Source organism: Centroberyx affinis, unplaced genomic scaffold (assembly GCF_046629955.1).
Source record: "Centroberyx affinis isolate AG114_WGS23_722 - 3 ecotype Tasmania unplaced genomic scaffold, CSIRO-AGI_Caff_v1 ptg009786l_1, whole genome shotgun sequence".
Lineage (NCBI taxonomy): Eukaryota > Metazoa > Chordata > Actinopteri > Beryciformes > Berycidae > Centroberyx > Centroberyx affinis.
Window position 1 is genome coordinate 39,653 of NW_027284637.1, and position 14,981 is coordinate 54,633.

At 44.2% G+C, this 14,981-nt stretch overlaps 1 protein-coding gene across 2 annotated transcripts; it reads right to left on the bottom strand.

The window, feature by feature from the left end:
- Nucleotides 1–6,104: 6,104 nt before the first annotated feature.
- On the bottom strand, nucleotides 6,105–14,824 carry LOC139640554 (beta-1,3-N-acetylglucosaminyltransferase lunatic fringe-like). 2 transcript variants are annotated; one of them, XM_071514726.1, is made up of 8 exons: nucleotides 14,291–14,824; nucleotides 9,545–9,593; nucleotides 9,229–9,331; nucleotides 8,966–9,119; nucleotides 8,773–8,858; nucleotides 8,092–8,257; nucleotides 7,875–7,960; nucleotides 6,105–7,767 (listed from the first exon to the last, which is right to left on the bottom strand). In XM_071514726.1, the coding sequence occupies exons 1-8, from the start codon at nucleotides 14,705–14,707 to the stop codon at nucleotides 7,701–7,703; spliced, it is 1,128 nt and encodes a 375-aa protein (XP_071370827.1). In that variant the 5' UTR covers nucleotides 14,708–14,824; the 3' UTR covers nucleotides 6,105–7,700. The 2 variants fall into 2 exon arrangements, with proteins under 2 accessions (XP_071370827.1, XP_071370828.1); XM_071514727.1 differs by having other exon boundaries at nucleotides 9,229–9,327; nucleotides 9,541–9,593.
- Nucleotides 14,825–14,981: the final 157 nt, after the last annotated feature.

Genomic DNA, 14,981 nt, shown 5'->3' on the forward strand with positions numbered 1-14,981 from the left:
ACGAGCTTTATTAATCCCAGAGGAAAATTCAAATTATTACAGCAGCAAGATACTTAAGACACCACACATATAGACAGGACAAAGCACAAATCCAAATGCATAAGAAAAATTAGAAGAATAAATAATAAATACAGATACAAAATAAACTACGTATGTATGCATGACATACATATGCAAATGTAGCCTATATGAGAGAATATGTATGTACAGTATATGTGCAAATTGTTACATATGTTATATTTGTAACAAGTCTGTGTGTGTGAGAGAGTGCTTTCCTGTTTAGTCAAAGTGACATGTAGTGGATGAGAAGCCTTGTCTAATATTGATGAAATGTCCTCACTTACTTCACGTTACATGATTTCTGGGTACTGAAGTTCAACTTTTTCATCACTTGCTGCCATTTGGGGCCTCCAGTGTGAGAAGTTGCCTAGTGCAGCTTGTTCCGACTATGACTTGGGTTCACTGCTCTGATGATGCTGTTCACCGCTCCTTTCTGCACATGTGCACCGTTACCTTGTCAGAGGGGACTCCTGTGGGACAGAGGAGGAGTGAACAGTGGATGTCATGTCTTTGTTTCCTGGTTCTGTGGGGAATCGTGCCAGAAGACGCATTGTGCCGCCATGCTCCTGGAGGGGAATGGGAGTCAAGGAGACGGAGGAAACGGGGTGCGTTGCTTGTCTCCTTTGTGGCGAGGCTCAAAAGAGAGGCAGCTGTATCCTGGGTGTCAGTGCGCACGTTATTCACACCTCAGCTCCTCCTTTGTGAGCGCGTCGCCCCGGACCGGTCAGAGGGAGTGAAGGATTTATGGAGCTGTCCGCCCGGCCCTGCCCTCACCTTTTTTACTCCTTCGCCGTGTGGAAGACCAGTTCATCTCAGAACAAGCCTCCGCGTTTAGTTTCACAGCACTTAACTTCTTCCAAAACTTCCAAATCCCCTCCTCCCTCTCACTGGGAAGCTTCAGGCCCTTCTCTCCCTCTCTCTCTGTTCGGAGACTTTTTCCATCTGTCCAAAGCACATCCCTTCATTTCCTGCTCTTTGAAGGTCATCTGCAGTCTTCTCCTTTGTGTCATGGTGCAGCGGTTCACCACCACCTCCACAGTGAACCACATGAGAGATTTAACCGCATTATCTCAGCACACTGCCGGGACGTTTATGTTTCCATGTTACCAACGTCACAGCAACTGCCAAAAACAGAATTTACAAAAAGGAAACAGTTGAGGTTGTTTGTATCCAGACACAGCCAAGATGTCTTTTTAGTGGTATTGCTAAAATATTATGATAAGGGCTGTGTATCCTACAAAATCCTCACGATGCAACTGTGTCAGTGTCGTATAAGTGATAAAATCTAAAATCCCTTTGCTGACAGGTGGCTGAAAAAGTTTTGCTCATAATTATGTCAGGCCGCTGCCTCGGGTCGTACCTGGCTGGTGCGAGGCCAGAGAAAGTTCCACCAACTGACTTCATTTGCATCCTGCTTTGCATTTACGCAGAACAGCGATGACTCAGTTATGTTTTTATGATTACAGTTACACACACAAACTTTATTCTGTTGTATCTGTAATCAATGTGAAATAGCTATAGTCAGTTTGAGTCAAAATAGCACGTACTAAATGTCAGTGGTGTGTCAGGTTCAACCAGCAGCATTAATATCAAGATCTTCTTTTATAATCAGTTGCTTCTGTTATTTCTGTTTTTAAATGTTGCTGAAGTTAGTCAGTCTAATATTTGTCCCACCAGTTGATTTCCCCAATAAAACACCAACAACCAGCATAAGCAGGAGGATGAGGGGTGTAACACTTTAGGATTAAGATTTGCATATTTCACAATGAAGCTCGTGACACCAATCTCTGCTGTTACATTTAGGCTAACTTAAGATAACTTAATGCACCAGCACTTTCTAATGGGATGACTATCAGACAGCAGTAGGAAAGCATGCTTCAGTCAGACATGCAGAGCTGACTTCACATACTAACTCGTGTTTCTCAAGGACTCTCTTGTTTTAGCAATGGTCATATAAGATTTCATGTCACAAAAAAAATGGTCAGAGATGTGGAATTGTTATGATTAACTGAGCAAAATCCTTTCAGATCAGTAAAACAAACACAGTGGCTGAACTACAATATGAAGCCTGGCTGTTATTCACATTCCTCAAACACATTCACTGCAAACTTGTTTCCATTAAAAAAAAGTTAAAGAATAATATCCATAGAGTGGCCATTTTACATATAAAACAGCTATACTCACTATTCACTAATTTGCGCTTTGTTTATCGCAGGATATAGAATTTAATAAAATATATCACAACTATGCTAGACACCGTTGGAAATAAATATAAAACTGACCAGAAACAGCCTGAAAAGTAAAGTTTTGTTTAGTCACTATAGGGACCAGCAGAGTTAAATGGGTTTTATTTTAGCAGGGCTGCAACAAAGCCGGTCTGTCTGAAAAGAACTGAATCAAATCAATAATTTAATACCCAGTGCATCTCCCAACAGGAAAAAAATGGACCGGGTCAACTTGAGCCAGGCTGGTCCTCCTTCAAAATCCTCTCACTCATACACTTAAAGACAATTCAAGTACTGGAAACTGTGAAGTTCAAGCTCCTCTATTGTTGGGATATGTGATACCTGGATTAACGTAAATTCCCACTTCCTTAGCCCTTTGAGCACATGTTGAGGAGGATTAAGGCCTGTGCCAGTTGTTGTGCGGTCTCCCTGTGGGGCAAGGGGAATTGTCCCACCACTCCTAATCCTGCAGACAAAGCGGGCTGTTAATTGGAGACTGGCTGATATGGCAAGGAAAGTCATGATGACAACGTGCAAGTCGCCACCGTCTCTGTAATCCCCTGCACTCTGAGGAATGTTCCTCTCTGGCAGTTGCTCCGCTTTGGCGGCCGTCCATACGTCACCAAATTTGGGCTCGGTGTCAGGATTCACCGGCTCCGGCTATCCTCCAACACCTCGCTTCCCTCTCCGGGGCTTTCCATGTCGCTGGCAGTTAAGCCGCTGTTTTGTTTTTGAGTAACAATCAAGCAAGTACAAATAGAGCGACCTTTACCCGGTTGTGAAATTTCACACGTTCTATCCAACACTGTGATGGGAGGTGCAAGAAAGCACACCTAGGTGTTTGTGTTTCAATCAGCAGGATACAAACAGCTTACTGACTAACTACCGCAGACCAAGTGATTCCTGTCATCACACATGAAGGCAGGCAGAGAGTTTTCTACACCAGATTAGTAAATTTAATGTTAAATTGTTGAGTTCATCTGCTTGTCTGATTAGGTATGAAAAAAGTAGAGTCATAAGTTCTTAAAAAAGACCTTTAAGCACCATCACAAAATGAATCAGTGTTATTCACATCACTTTTGCAGTTTCAAAGCTTAAACAAAGGATTCTTTTTGTCAAATAATGCTCAAGACAGTGAGGCCATTATTTTTGGTATCCTGCATGATGTAGGACTTCCCTCCATGTTTCACCAGACTAATTTATAGTTGTAATGTAAGCATGATATACACAATATCCTCTTATGGGATTAAAGACAGAACAGGCCTTTTAAATTAAACTCTCTGCTTTCAGAAATGGGTGAGAACCAGTCAAAACAAACCAAAAAATTCTTAACTGCTCATGCATCAATGTCAGCTTTCTGCACCCGCTGGCTGTCATTACATGGGTGACAGACGAGACACTCCATGGCTTTTCATTTGGTGTCTCTCCGCCCCCGGGGTAAAACCCACAAGTGTGGAGAGACCAGTATGACTCACACCGAGACAGACACAAGTCATGTGGGACTGTTTTTTGTTTTGTAAACAGGACTTGACAGACATTTGGATACTGGAATCTTTATCTCTGGTAGCTGATCAGCCGCAGCAACAGCCTCCAGTCATGTTTCAGCTCCAGCCCCCTGGCAGGTGGCGGAGCAGGGGCGTAACGCTCGCGTGGTGCTGCAGCGTCCCACCAAGATAACCATCTCTCCAGTTAGATGTTGGCTTGTCTCTCACCTGCCGTCAATCCACACACACACAGAACCGCTGCACCGCTCAAATCATTTCACTGGTAAGATTTGAACCACAGACACTGAACAGTCACTCAAAGATGGCAACACACACTAGAGAGAGAGACACACGACTACACTGGCCTTTTATTAAAACTCAGATGTCGATCAGTTGGTGTCATCCACATCTGATATCTGATAATGTTATGGAAATGATGCGGTTTGTTTTATTACACAATTGATCAAAACTGCACTGATTGGGAAGCCCTTATCCTGATCTGATTTGAATGCAACATTTTAATCGGAGTCCACATAAGTACACATAAATATATTTGTATTATTATTATTAGTAGTAGTAGTAGTAGTATTAGTAGTATTAGTGGTATTAGTAGTAATAGGAGTAGTAGTAGTATCATCCCAGGTTTCAATGGAGAATTTTAGTGTCCCATGATGGTCTAAATGCTGTTTCAGAGGATTTTCCACCCTGCCAAGAATACATTTCTGAGGGAAACACTGAATACTTTTTATGTGCATCAAAATGGCGTATCGGCACAAAATATCAGCTATTGGCAGTTTCAATACAAAAATATTGGTACCGGTATCAGCCTTCCAAAGCCCATATCGGTTGAACCGTAGCAGGCCCATAGCCGAAGATCCATCACTAAAGCCTCGCATGGGAGACAAATTACTCGAGCAAACATCCACACCACAAACCATAATCATAGCTTTGCCTTGCAGAGATGTACAGTGGGAAAAGCTGCAAGCTTTTATGTGTCTAAATCTCATGTTCAAACACTGTCAGCCATCACATGCCCACTCCCACTTTCTTCTTTGACTGGTGACTCATAAAAGGTTGCCAATAAATCTATATAGAGGGTTCAAATCATATATTATATGGAACAGACCTATCAAAGCAATCCTAGTGCTGACCTTACTCATTTATTTAGTGACAAATGGTTGATGAACACTCCTTATTCAGCTTGTTAACAAGAGGAAGAGAGAGATCCCTCTTCTGGCACTGCACCCATGGGAAAAGAAGAAACGCGGCTTAAGTATAAAACTCTCGTATTATTAACTTGGCAAGCTGTGAATGTGCACACAGTAATCGTATCAGGAGCAGCTTGATCTTTTACTACAAAAAAGAAAGGTTTTGCATGAATAACAAATCATAGTGTAGGTGTAATCTGATTCTTAGCTCAGGCTCTTAACACTGTCACTTGTCTGTGACCTTCGCCTCAACATAATTTGACTCATAACCGAAGGAATGGAATATAGCACTGAGTTTGAACTGCTTTGTTTTTATTTTCTGGGAAATGTATACCACACTGTCACATCTGTGTACAGCTTCAGCCGAATGACAATTGTTATTCATGTGATTACTGTTCCTCTGGTGGTTTTCCACTGTTTATTTTCTCTTGTCTGCTATTGCAGTTATGCCCGTTGCCATATCCACAGTTGAAGAATAATAAATACAGTCTGACTGAGCCAACGCTTTTAAGTGAGCGCCATTAGCATTTCAATTTACACAGCGGGCTCGGGCCAACTTTTCAGCCTCACACAGGGAGACCGCTTGGCCGCTGCTTTGCTAAGAGGATCGGGCTTTCACAAAGAAGAGGAAGTGCTTGGGCACTGCCATTTAAATTTAGATTTTTAATGGTCGCATTAGCATAACGGGTGGTACGGTGGTTCAGTGGCTGGCATGGTAAGAAGGACCTGGGTTTCTGTGTGGAGTTTGTATGTTGTTCATGTCGGTTTGCTCTGTTTTCCTCTCACACTCCAAAGACATCAGGTGGATTGGTGACTCTAAATTAGCCTGTAGGTGTAAATGTGAGTGTGTGTCTGTGTTTACCCTGTGATGGACTGGCAACCTGTCCAGAGTGTTTCCCTGCCTTCTGCCCAGTGCATGCTGGGATATGTTCCAGGTCCCCGTAACCCGACGGGTAGAGAAAATCAAAGACCAAAGAAACCACCAGATTTTCTATTTGATTAAACCTGAAATTTCATCAAAACGCTGAATAAGTGAAACTGATTTTGTAGTTCATTAAATATAACCCCATGCACTTGAAATAAAGTCAAATAAAAAGATGGACACAAATGTAGCTTTTCTCAGTGGTTATGCAACTTTATTCAAAGGTTTGGGTCCCACTGTGGTTCCCACGGTAATAATACCAGGATCAGATCATAATCCCTGAGAAGCCAGTATTGGAATGAACTGTTTGAACCCTCCAGATACTGGAGAATAAACGCACAGCCATTTAGCACAGTTCAAAGCGGTACAAAATCATGTCAAGGTCATCAAAAGCGTATGTAAACCACAAGGGGAAATTACATTCTAAACATATACAATCGCTACAAATTTAAACAAAGGCACAGTACACAATACTGTAATCAAGATGTACAGTCTTACCCAATGTGGGTCAGAGACACCAGAGGGGGGAAAACCTCTGTGTGCAAACACTGATGTTGCTCTTGGTAAGTTCTCACCTCACAGGCTTCAACACCAACTCTCCAGGATTTTGTGTAAATGAGAAACATTCATGTTGATAATAACAAGGAAACAAGAAGGAACAAGGAGCTCATCAGTCTGTTTTGTGCAAACTATTATAGACTGTGGCTCATATTACACATGCGGTTATTATTTGCCATTGATTCAAATGGTTTTAAATTTTGGGTTCTCTTCAAATGGCACGCATCCAAGTTAAAAGGTAATTCTCTGCTGTTGAGCTTGTTGAGGTGAGATTCTTCACAGGAGCAAACATCAGTTCATTTGAAACTCAGCTGTGCAATTTTCAACCAAAAAACTTTTTGAAGCAAGTCAAAAGTTGATTGTAACCCCAAATCAATATCTCCGCCAAATATTATTTTTTCCCTGATTGTAACAAATGCAAGGAGTGTTATTAAATACATTAGAGTGAAGAGATATTGACTCTCTGAGGGGTCGTCAGTTGGCTTTGACACAGATCTGAAGCATGTCACCAAAGGACGTAAATTCAGTCAGTTCATCTAAAATATCACAAGGGAAAGTGCTTTGTCCTGATAAACCTCAGATTAGATTACCCAAGGATGCATTTGGAAAACTGCCAACTGCCAGCTCAAGTTGTGAGAGTAGTAACACTGACACATACCGTTAACTTAAAAGCACAATAACATCTTCATATTATAGAATTTGTCCGGAGTCATCTGAATTAAAAGATCAAAAGAAACAACAAAAATGCCTAAAAGTAAATTATGCTGGAAATATTATTATAGCCAATTATTTGTGATAAAAGCCAAAGAGCCTATAAAGATAGACCTGAATGGCTTTCCATTTGTGAAAAGGTAAAAAACTAAAAACAGAAATCAAAGAAATTATTACTGTAAAGCTGGCAAAAAGGCTTGAATATATGACAATACATTCTATGAGAATTGCAGATACATTTACAAGCAACATATACATCACAAAGCTCAACTGATTGCCTGCAAAGCTTAACGCTGAAAGCTACTTCCTGCCAGGAGCTTGGCCCCCTGCCATACGGGACAGGGTCCAGGCACCAGACAGGAAGGAAGTGTCCCAAAGCGGGCCGCACAGCAGCCCAGTAAAACTATTAAAGACCGTGCGCCACTGCAGCAAAAATACAGCGGCCGCACGGTCTAATACCAAACACTGGTCCCCACGAGCCTTTCAGATACCGAGGCACGACGGGGACGAGGATGAGAAAGGAGCGGTCGCCCTAAAAGGCAACCTGAGGGGGGCACCAGGGGGTGTCTGGATACAGCAGACAGTGCACAGACTTGAACCTGAAAGAGAAAGACAGAGAGAGAGAGATGGGAGTTAGATTTAGATTTGTTGAAAGAAGTAAAAAGGTGTAAATCTGCACTGGTATTACAATAGAGTGATCTCTCACCTTGATGGATCCTCCTCCACTGGAAAAGCCCCTTTCATATTGATGATATTCCTTTTGTTTTCAAACATCCCATAACTCAATGTGATCTAGGGGAAGAATGCCAGAGAAACACATGAGCAACACACAAAAAACACTTCCAATGTCTTACTAAATCTAAAACCTTCTCACATGCCACACCATGCTCACACTATCACTGGTATCCTGCACAAACTCTCACCTGCTTGTGGATCTCAGATCTCGACACTTGTTGCAGGTTCTCCAGGTGGGAGTGGAAGAGGTTGCTGCGGGTCAGAGGAACCCCCAGCACCGACTCAATGATGTAGCCGATGGTGCAGTCATCAGGCAGACGAATCTTCTCTGCTGTGTTCATGAAGTGTCCGCCGCTGAGGAGACGGGACATATACAGAGCCTGGTCAGTGTATGGAGAGCTTTCAGGTGGCGTAACACACCCACTAGGCGGCCACAGTGGAGGTCAGTGGCTGCGAACTGCTGGTTGCATTTCCAAACGTACAACTTGTCCGTCTCAATACAATTCAGTAGACATGAATAATTTCTGTGCTGTTTTTAACCGGGAACTAAGTAAAGACTAGGACTAAAGGGGCTAGGACTAAAGACAAGACAGTTGTCTGTGTCACACAACCTAAATTTTGAAACAAATCTGCCTCATCAGACTACTCACATTTCCTATTACATTACTTAATTGTCCGACAGCCACACCATGACAATCTTTTTCAGGTATCTCCTTTTTCTCACCCTGTTGTTAGCCTATAATTAGTCACTATTTGCACACAGCCACTTTTCCACTAGACCTCCATGATGGCACCAGCCGAGATGCAACTGCAAAGTCTCAATGACACTCTGCAGTTCAACAATAATGCTGATGGTTACTGTATCTCACCTGGCCCATGGGCTCATCTTCAGTGCTAGACCCCGGCTCACGCAGAAGCCTGCCCCTCCAGTAGCAAACCAGAAGTTGACTGGTCTCTATAGGAAGAAACAGAAAAGCTTGTTAGCGTGTTATCTAACATACGTCCAGGAAGGAGAGTCTTGAAAATATCACATGAACAAAATGAAAACATTAGTCCACGCACCATCTTGTTGTCCCCCAGCCTCTCTGTGGCCTCTATGGGCCGGTCCAGGCTGGGTTTACCGATGTACATGTCCTGGGTGTGGGGGTACTGGGACAGGTGCTTCACCAGCGTCCGCACGTTCACGTAGTTGTCATCGTCTACATGACAGAACCACCTGAGAAGCAGAAATCTTGTTAGAATTTGAGGTATTCAGACTGATAAAACATTCGCCACTGAAAAAAGCCAGCTGTGTCCTGTGTGAAACCAAGAGCGGTAACGCTTACTTTTTCCCAGACTCTATGAACTTGTCGTACTCCACCGCCATCTTGCAAGACAGAGCTTGTCGGCTATGGGCTGCAGAACAGTTGGTGTTGATGGCATGGCTCCCTGTGGCATGAATGAGAGGAAATGGGGAGTTAAGACAGATAGCACCCTGGGTATTTTAATACAGTCTTCCACAGAGAGCACTTAGTTCATAACAGAATTTTTATGGCCTTTAAAATATATTTTGGTTCCTCACAATTTCAAAACTGGTCATTTTATAATAAAAACAATTCCCACTTCTGTTCCTAAAATAAAAAGTTCCCTCATAAAACTTACCAATTTTCTTTTTTAGCTCCTCATCTTCTCCATCTGTGAAGATGTAAGTCTGTAAACAAACAAGGGAAATTACAGATAAGTCCACTTGATCATTAAATCCATGAAATCAAAACCACCCTGGTTGATCATGTGAAGAGGTAACACAATCAACCAAATTCCACACTGTGTCCCGAGCCCTTGTCCCTTATTTCCAACTTGGTGTGATTAGCATCCATCAACAGGCTTTTATGCAGTGGAAAACACATTGAGTTAAACAACCCCCTGCTCTAATAAAGGCCTTTTGTCCCGTGTTTCACTCTCTCCATGGCAACTATGCAACCCCCCCCAAAGCATCCCAGACATAGAACAAAGGGGGAGGCAGACTGTCCACCCCCACACACACCCCACCCTTGTATCCCACCCCCTGGCTAAGCCCCTTGTTCCGCTGGACCCTCTGCCTAGCTTCAACGTGTTGAATACAACTAAAACAGCAGCATGCAGGTACCATGCCAGAGTTGCAGTAAACATAGAACCAAAACCACCAGCACAATCTTCTATGTTTCCATACTGACATTATGACTATCAGAGTAAAGACTTGGTTCTGGCACTATGATGCTTGGATGCTAAAAGAATCAAACCACAAGGCTGTAGGCTCTTGTTAACAGTAGCATTTATTAACAAAAGGAGTTAACAACAAAGGGCGTCTTGCAGTGGCACACTTTAAAGAGCAGGTAAGGATTAGGTGCCCTTTTATGACGGCTCAGACTGAGCAGGTGCAAGGTGCTGCGCCTCAGACAGAACAGTGCTGATGAAAAGGCCGCCGGCCCCGGGCCTTGTAACCGCCATCGGTCTGTTTACTCTTCACCTCAGGTGAGGCAGCACCTGCCGATCAGCACGCTACCTTATCTACGCCACGTGTCTCAACACGCCAGGTCATGGTGCCACTGACAGTTCCCTGTGCGTGTATACTTAAGAGCGCTTTCTGACAACTAACCCACGCTCCCTGTAATTGATTGCCCTGCTGCCGAGCAACAGCAATTTGTGATCTGCATCTTAACAGCCAGCTGAGTTTACACCAGAATGAAAAGACCTCTGATTCTCTGTGAACCCTACTCCTGCCTCCTGTCTATTTCTGCACAAGGCAAGGCCGCTTGAATTGTTTGTGGAACAAACTCTGAGCAGATGTTGTGCGATGCTAGGGCCATGAGCCGGTATTTGTTTAAGGAAGGGTGGTGGTTTCACTGGTAAAGGGATCAGAGGCTGGCGCTGTTTGCTTTAAAGCCCATTGAATAGACAGCCTAATCATTGAGGCAGCTGCCAGAGCTGCCAGGGCGCTGACAGAAAGAGAATGAGGAAGGGAGGGAGGATGGAGAGGAAGGGGGTGTGGGGGGGTGGGGTGGAATCTCACTGCTGATTAGTAAATTGAAATCCGTGTGTGGCCATTCACCCCCACTTCACCCCCCACCCCCCCTGCCACATACTCAGCCAGGCCCTCTTGAATAGAACAATGCTGTGAGTTTTCATGCTGGGTAAAGTCTCCACTGGGTAAATTCTAAATATGTTTGCCAGCATTTGCATACAGCTGCAGGAGTTAACTAAAGAGAAGCCTCCTGGGGGAAAAGGCTTTTTTTTCTGTCTTTGTCTCTTAACTGAAACTTAAAAGAACAGTAACTTTCACGGAATACTAATTCATACTCTCTGGGATGATTTTTTTTTTTTTTTTTTTAAAAGATGCCGTCTGTGTGAACCAGAGATAAGAGATGAGAGAGGGCATGGGGTGAGGAGAGGAGAGAGATGAGAAGCTGCACTCCTGACCACAGGAAGGCCTGGCACAGCCCCGTCTGAGCTGAATGTGGTGCCTGGCTGGCTGTCTCCAGCTCCACGGGAAGGAAGGGCACTAGGCTCCCCTCCCTCCATCAACAGCCGCCTCCACCCAGCCTTCTTCCCCCTTTCTGTCCCTGACATGCAGTTCACAAAGTAGAAGAGTTTTACGGGGCTTTTTACTGGGACGAGGGATTTGTAGAACAGCTTATGGGGGAGCTGGAACCATTACAGCAAGGTAAAGGTAGTCGCAGTAAAAAAAAAAAAAAAGGTGACAAAAGTCGGACAATAGCAAAATCTGCCAGACTGCAGGGGCTTTTCTAGCTCTTTGCATTCTCTTGTGCCAAAAGTAGCTTATATAACAGTGAAATTGAACTATTGGTAATTTTTCTGGATTCCCCCTAACACTTTGACACCTACAGGCATACATTATGTTAAGTACAGAACTCACAGGTTATCTCTTCACACCTCACCACCTTTTGACCAGCTGCACATAGATCGACTCCTTCATAGTGAAGCCATTTGATTAACTCAACCATGGTGCCAAGTATTTTTCCAACTGCTAGCCATACAGACACTCATTGTTGGGAGTTCTGGCTAATTATCGTACTCTCAATTAGGAATGGAATGCATGGCACACCACCATGAAGATGTTGGTGCCAGCTGTCCAGACATGACCAAAATCAATTAAAGCTCTGATAAAGGCAGTTGTGTGGCATTTATACAAATCAGTCTAGGGGAGGGAGGGGGAGGGGGGTCTGGCTCCTCTAGCTCTATATAGGATTTTGACTTTTGAACTTATGTTTTTGATGCTGTGGTTTGTCATTTGCAGCAGATCTAGACCTTCTAGAGAAGGGAATGCTGTGGTACATTTTGTTCTTATTGTCTTGAGGCCCTTCTCACTAAGAAGCTACATTGTTCCAGGGGATGATTGGTGAAACACTAGAAAACAGGAAGAGGTATATGAAAAAAATGTTACATAATGACTAGTTGTGAAAAGGAGCATACAATGTAAGATTAAACCTAGACTTAAAAAAAGCCAATTCACAAATACATAATTCGGTTTGTCTTGTGTCAGCCACAATGGGTAACCATTTCCATAAACACACCAAGTCTGAGAATCAAAAACAATTTAAGTAAAATCTACTGTCTTTATTCTGAATGGGCCCATTTAACAGGAGCCAGATGGGGGAGGCCACAAGCACTTTTCTGTCAGCGCAGTTATCACACAGATGATCTAGCCTCTTTGTTCAGGTGTAAATGGCATGTGATAGCAAGTCCATCTGCATATATAAAGAGCAGGCCATGCCCTCAGAGAACCAACTTTGAGTGGAAAAGTAAAAGCTTTAAAAGTGAAAAAACTTTGCCTGGTGCACACACAGCTATCCACAAGAGGTTAAAGAATACTTTTGGCCCTCTTGCTCACCAAGTCTATAGCTACATGAATGATCTAACCTCCGCAGGTGTTCATCAGCTGGGAGTGAGAATCAGACCTGAAAGTGGAGGATGACCATATGTAGGCTATGTGGTGGGAATTCCCTGCATCATATGGCTGGCATTAAGGCCATCTTTTGTTCCGTCTCTCCTGACCACCTGGCACCCTTCCTCCAGGAACTCCCTCTTGCATTGTGGGCTCAGTCTGTGCTTTATGTCTGCCCAGCCTCCCACCAGCTGCCTGCCTGCTGTTAACTCTGTAGGATGGGTTAACATCCCAGCATCATCCACTACAGCAAGTACAATCAATCCCCATATAAGCTGCTGTTCTGTGGGGCCAGTCTCTTAAACGATGCAAGCAATCCTCATCCTGTCTGATCAAACATCAGGGCATGAGTGACAGTGGAGGAGGTGAGCGTATGTGACAGTCAGAGAGTATATTCTTATCTATTCTTATGCCAGTTTGCATGGCATCAAGCACAGATCTCCCTTTTCACCACACAAAGAGAAGAAACACTCCTCTCTCTCCCCAAGCTTGCAAATTCCAGAGACAGCAGCGTTTGGCATAGGATGGAGGCGAGGTTTCTAAAAAATGTGGCTAAAGATTGTGTGATAATGTCCAAGGCAAATTAAATTGACTTATGGGAAACTACGCGTGACAGCTCTGGGTGCTGGGTAAAATCACTTTGACTAGCCACTGTTTTCACTAGACTATAGCTGCGAGTGCCTTTGTGCACCCTCTAAAAGGAGCTTGGTTCTCAAGGCCACATTTTCATACTCAGCGTGCTATTCCCAGCACAAACTTGCCTATAGATGCACCCCTTTGTCCCAGGCATCCCCTTAACGAAGCCCCCGTTTTCCCATCCCTCGGTAGCTTGACCCAGACTCAGCTCCCACGTTCCCATGGAGAGAGTGAGACAAGGGGCTGGGAAAGCTTTTCTTCCCCCTTCAGAAAGACGCTTTGTTAGTCCTGGAAGGGGGACAGCACTGGAGTCGCTGCTGTGAAGCATCCATTGCACCAGGGCATTCACAGGGACACCCAAAAGAGGAGGGATAATAGAAAGAGGGGAGAGAGGGGGGCCCGAAAAGAGGGAGAAGAGGGAGTCCTGAAACTGCTCCCTCCGTTCTCAGGGGCATCACTCAAAGGAGAATAAAAAGTGACAGAGCCGAGAAAATTCAGCATGGTTAAGAAGGGGCTGTGTGGCCATTTCAGGGTGTCATCATGGTAACAAAAGGGGAACAATACCACACTGTACATAGCTATCATACAGACATCACCTGCAAGTGTACACTGGCTTATTGTTCTGCACAATAGGACAGGGTCAGCCACAATGACATCAGTTCAGAGACTAACAATTGCATAGAGAACCAAGGGGATCTAGACTTGCACATTCATTCTGTAACAGTATAAGGTTTCACCCGTGTGCATTTATGTAACATTAAAAAGATTAATTCCAATTAAATTCAAAGCATGAATTATATCAAGAATGGATTTTAGTATTTTGGATTCACCTGCTGCATGTTTCTTGAGATCCAGGTGTCCAGAAGGAGGTTCAGTCTGGGCTGGTGGAACTTCTTGGTGGTCTTCACGGCGATGAAGATGTCACTGGCGCTGATGTCCTCGGCCGGCGGCGCGTCTGTGGCGGACGCCGAGGACCGTGCGGGCTTCTCCACGTCTCTCCGTCCGCGGGTCAGCTTGGTGAAGTACGCGGAGAATCCTTTCTTGACCTGCGGCTGTGCGCTCCCGGGAGGCGCGTCCTCCTGCGCTCCGTCCGGACCTTGGAGAGAGCGCGTCCGCCTGTCCTCCTCACTTGGCCCCGCATCCACCTGAACCCGGTGATGCTGCACCGCGACCAGGACCAACAAAAGGCAGAGAAATGCTGTGCAGGCTACAGAGATGGCTGTCTTCTTTCCATTATTTTTCAACATGATTAAATCTAAAAAAAAAAAAAAAAAAAAAGAAAGAAATCCTAAAAACTAAGCTTTATACAGCGGCGCACGGTATTCCCAAAGCAAAGTCCATATGGTGTTTTTTTTCGCAATAGAACACAAAAGGTTATACGGTAGTCCCGTTAGGGTGCATAGCTGAGTAGCGAATAAGAAATTTGTTTCTAGGCAAAATATATAAGCTCCCATGCTGGCCACGCCTCATGGGCGGTCATTGAAGGCTGCACGCGAGCCTGTGACGTACCAGCAGGGCGGG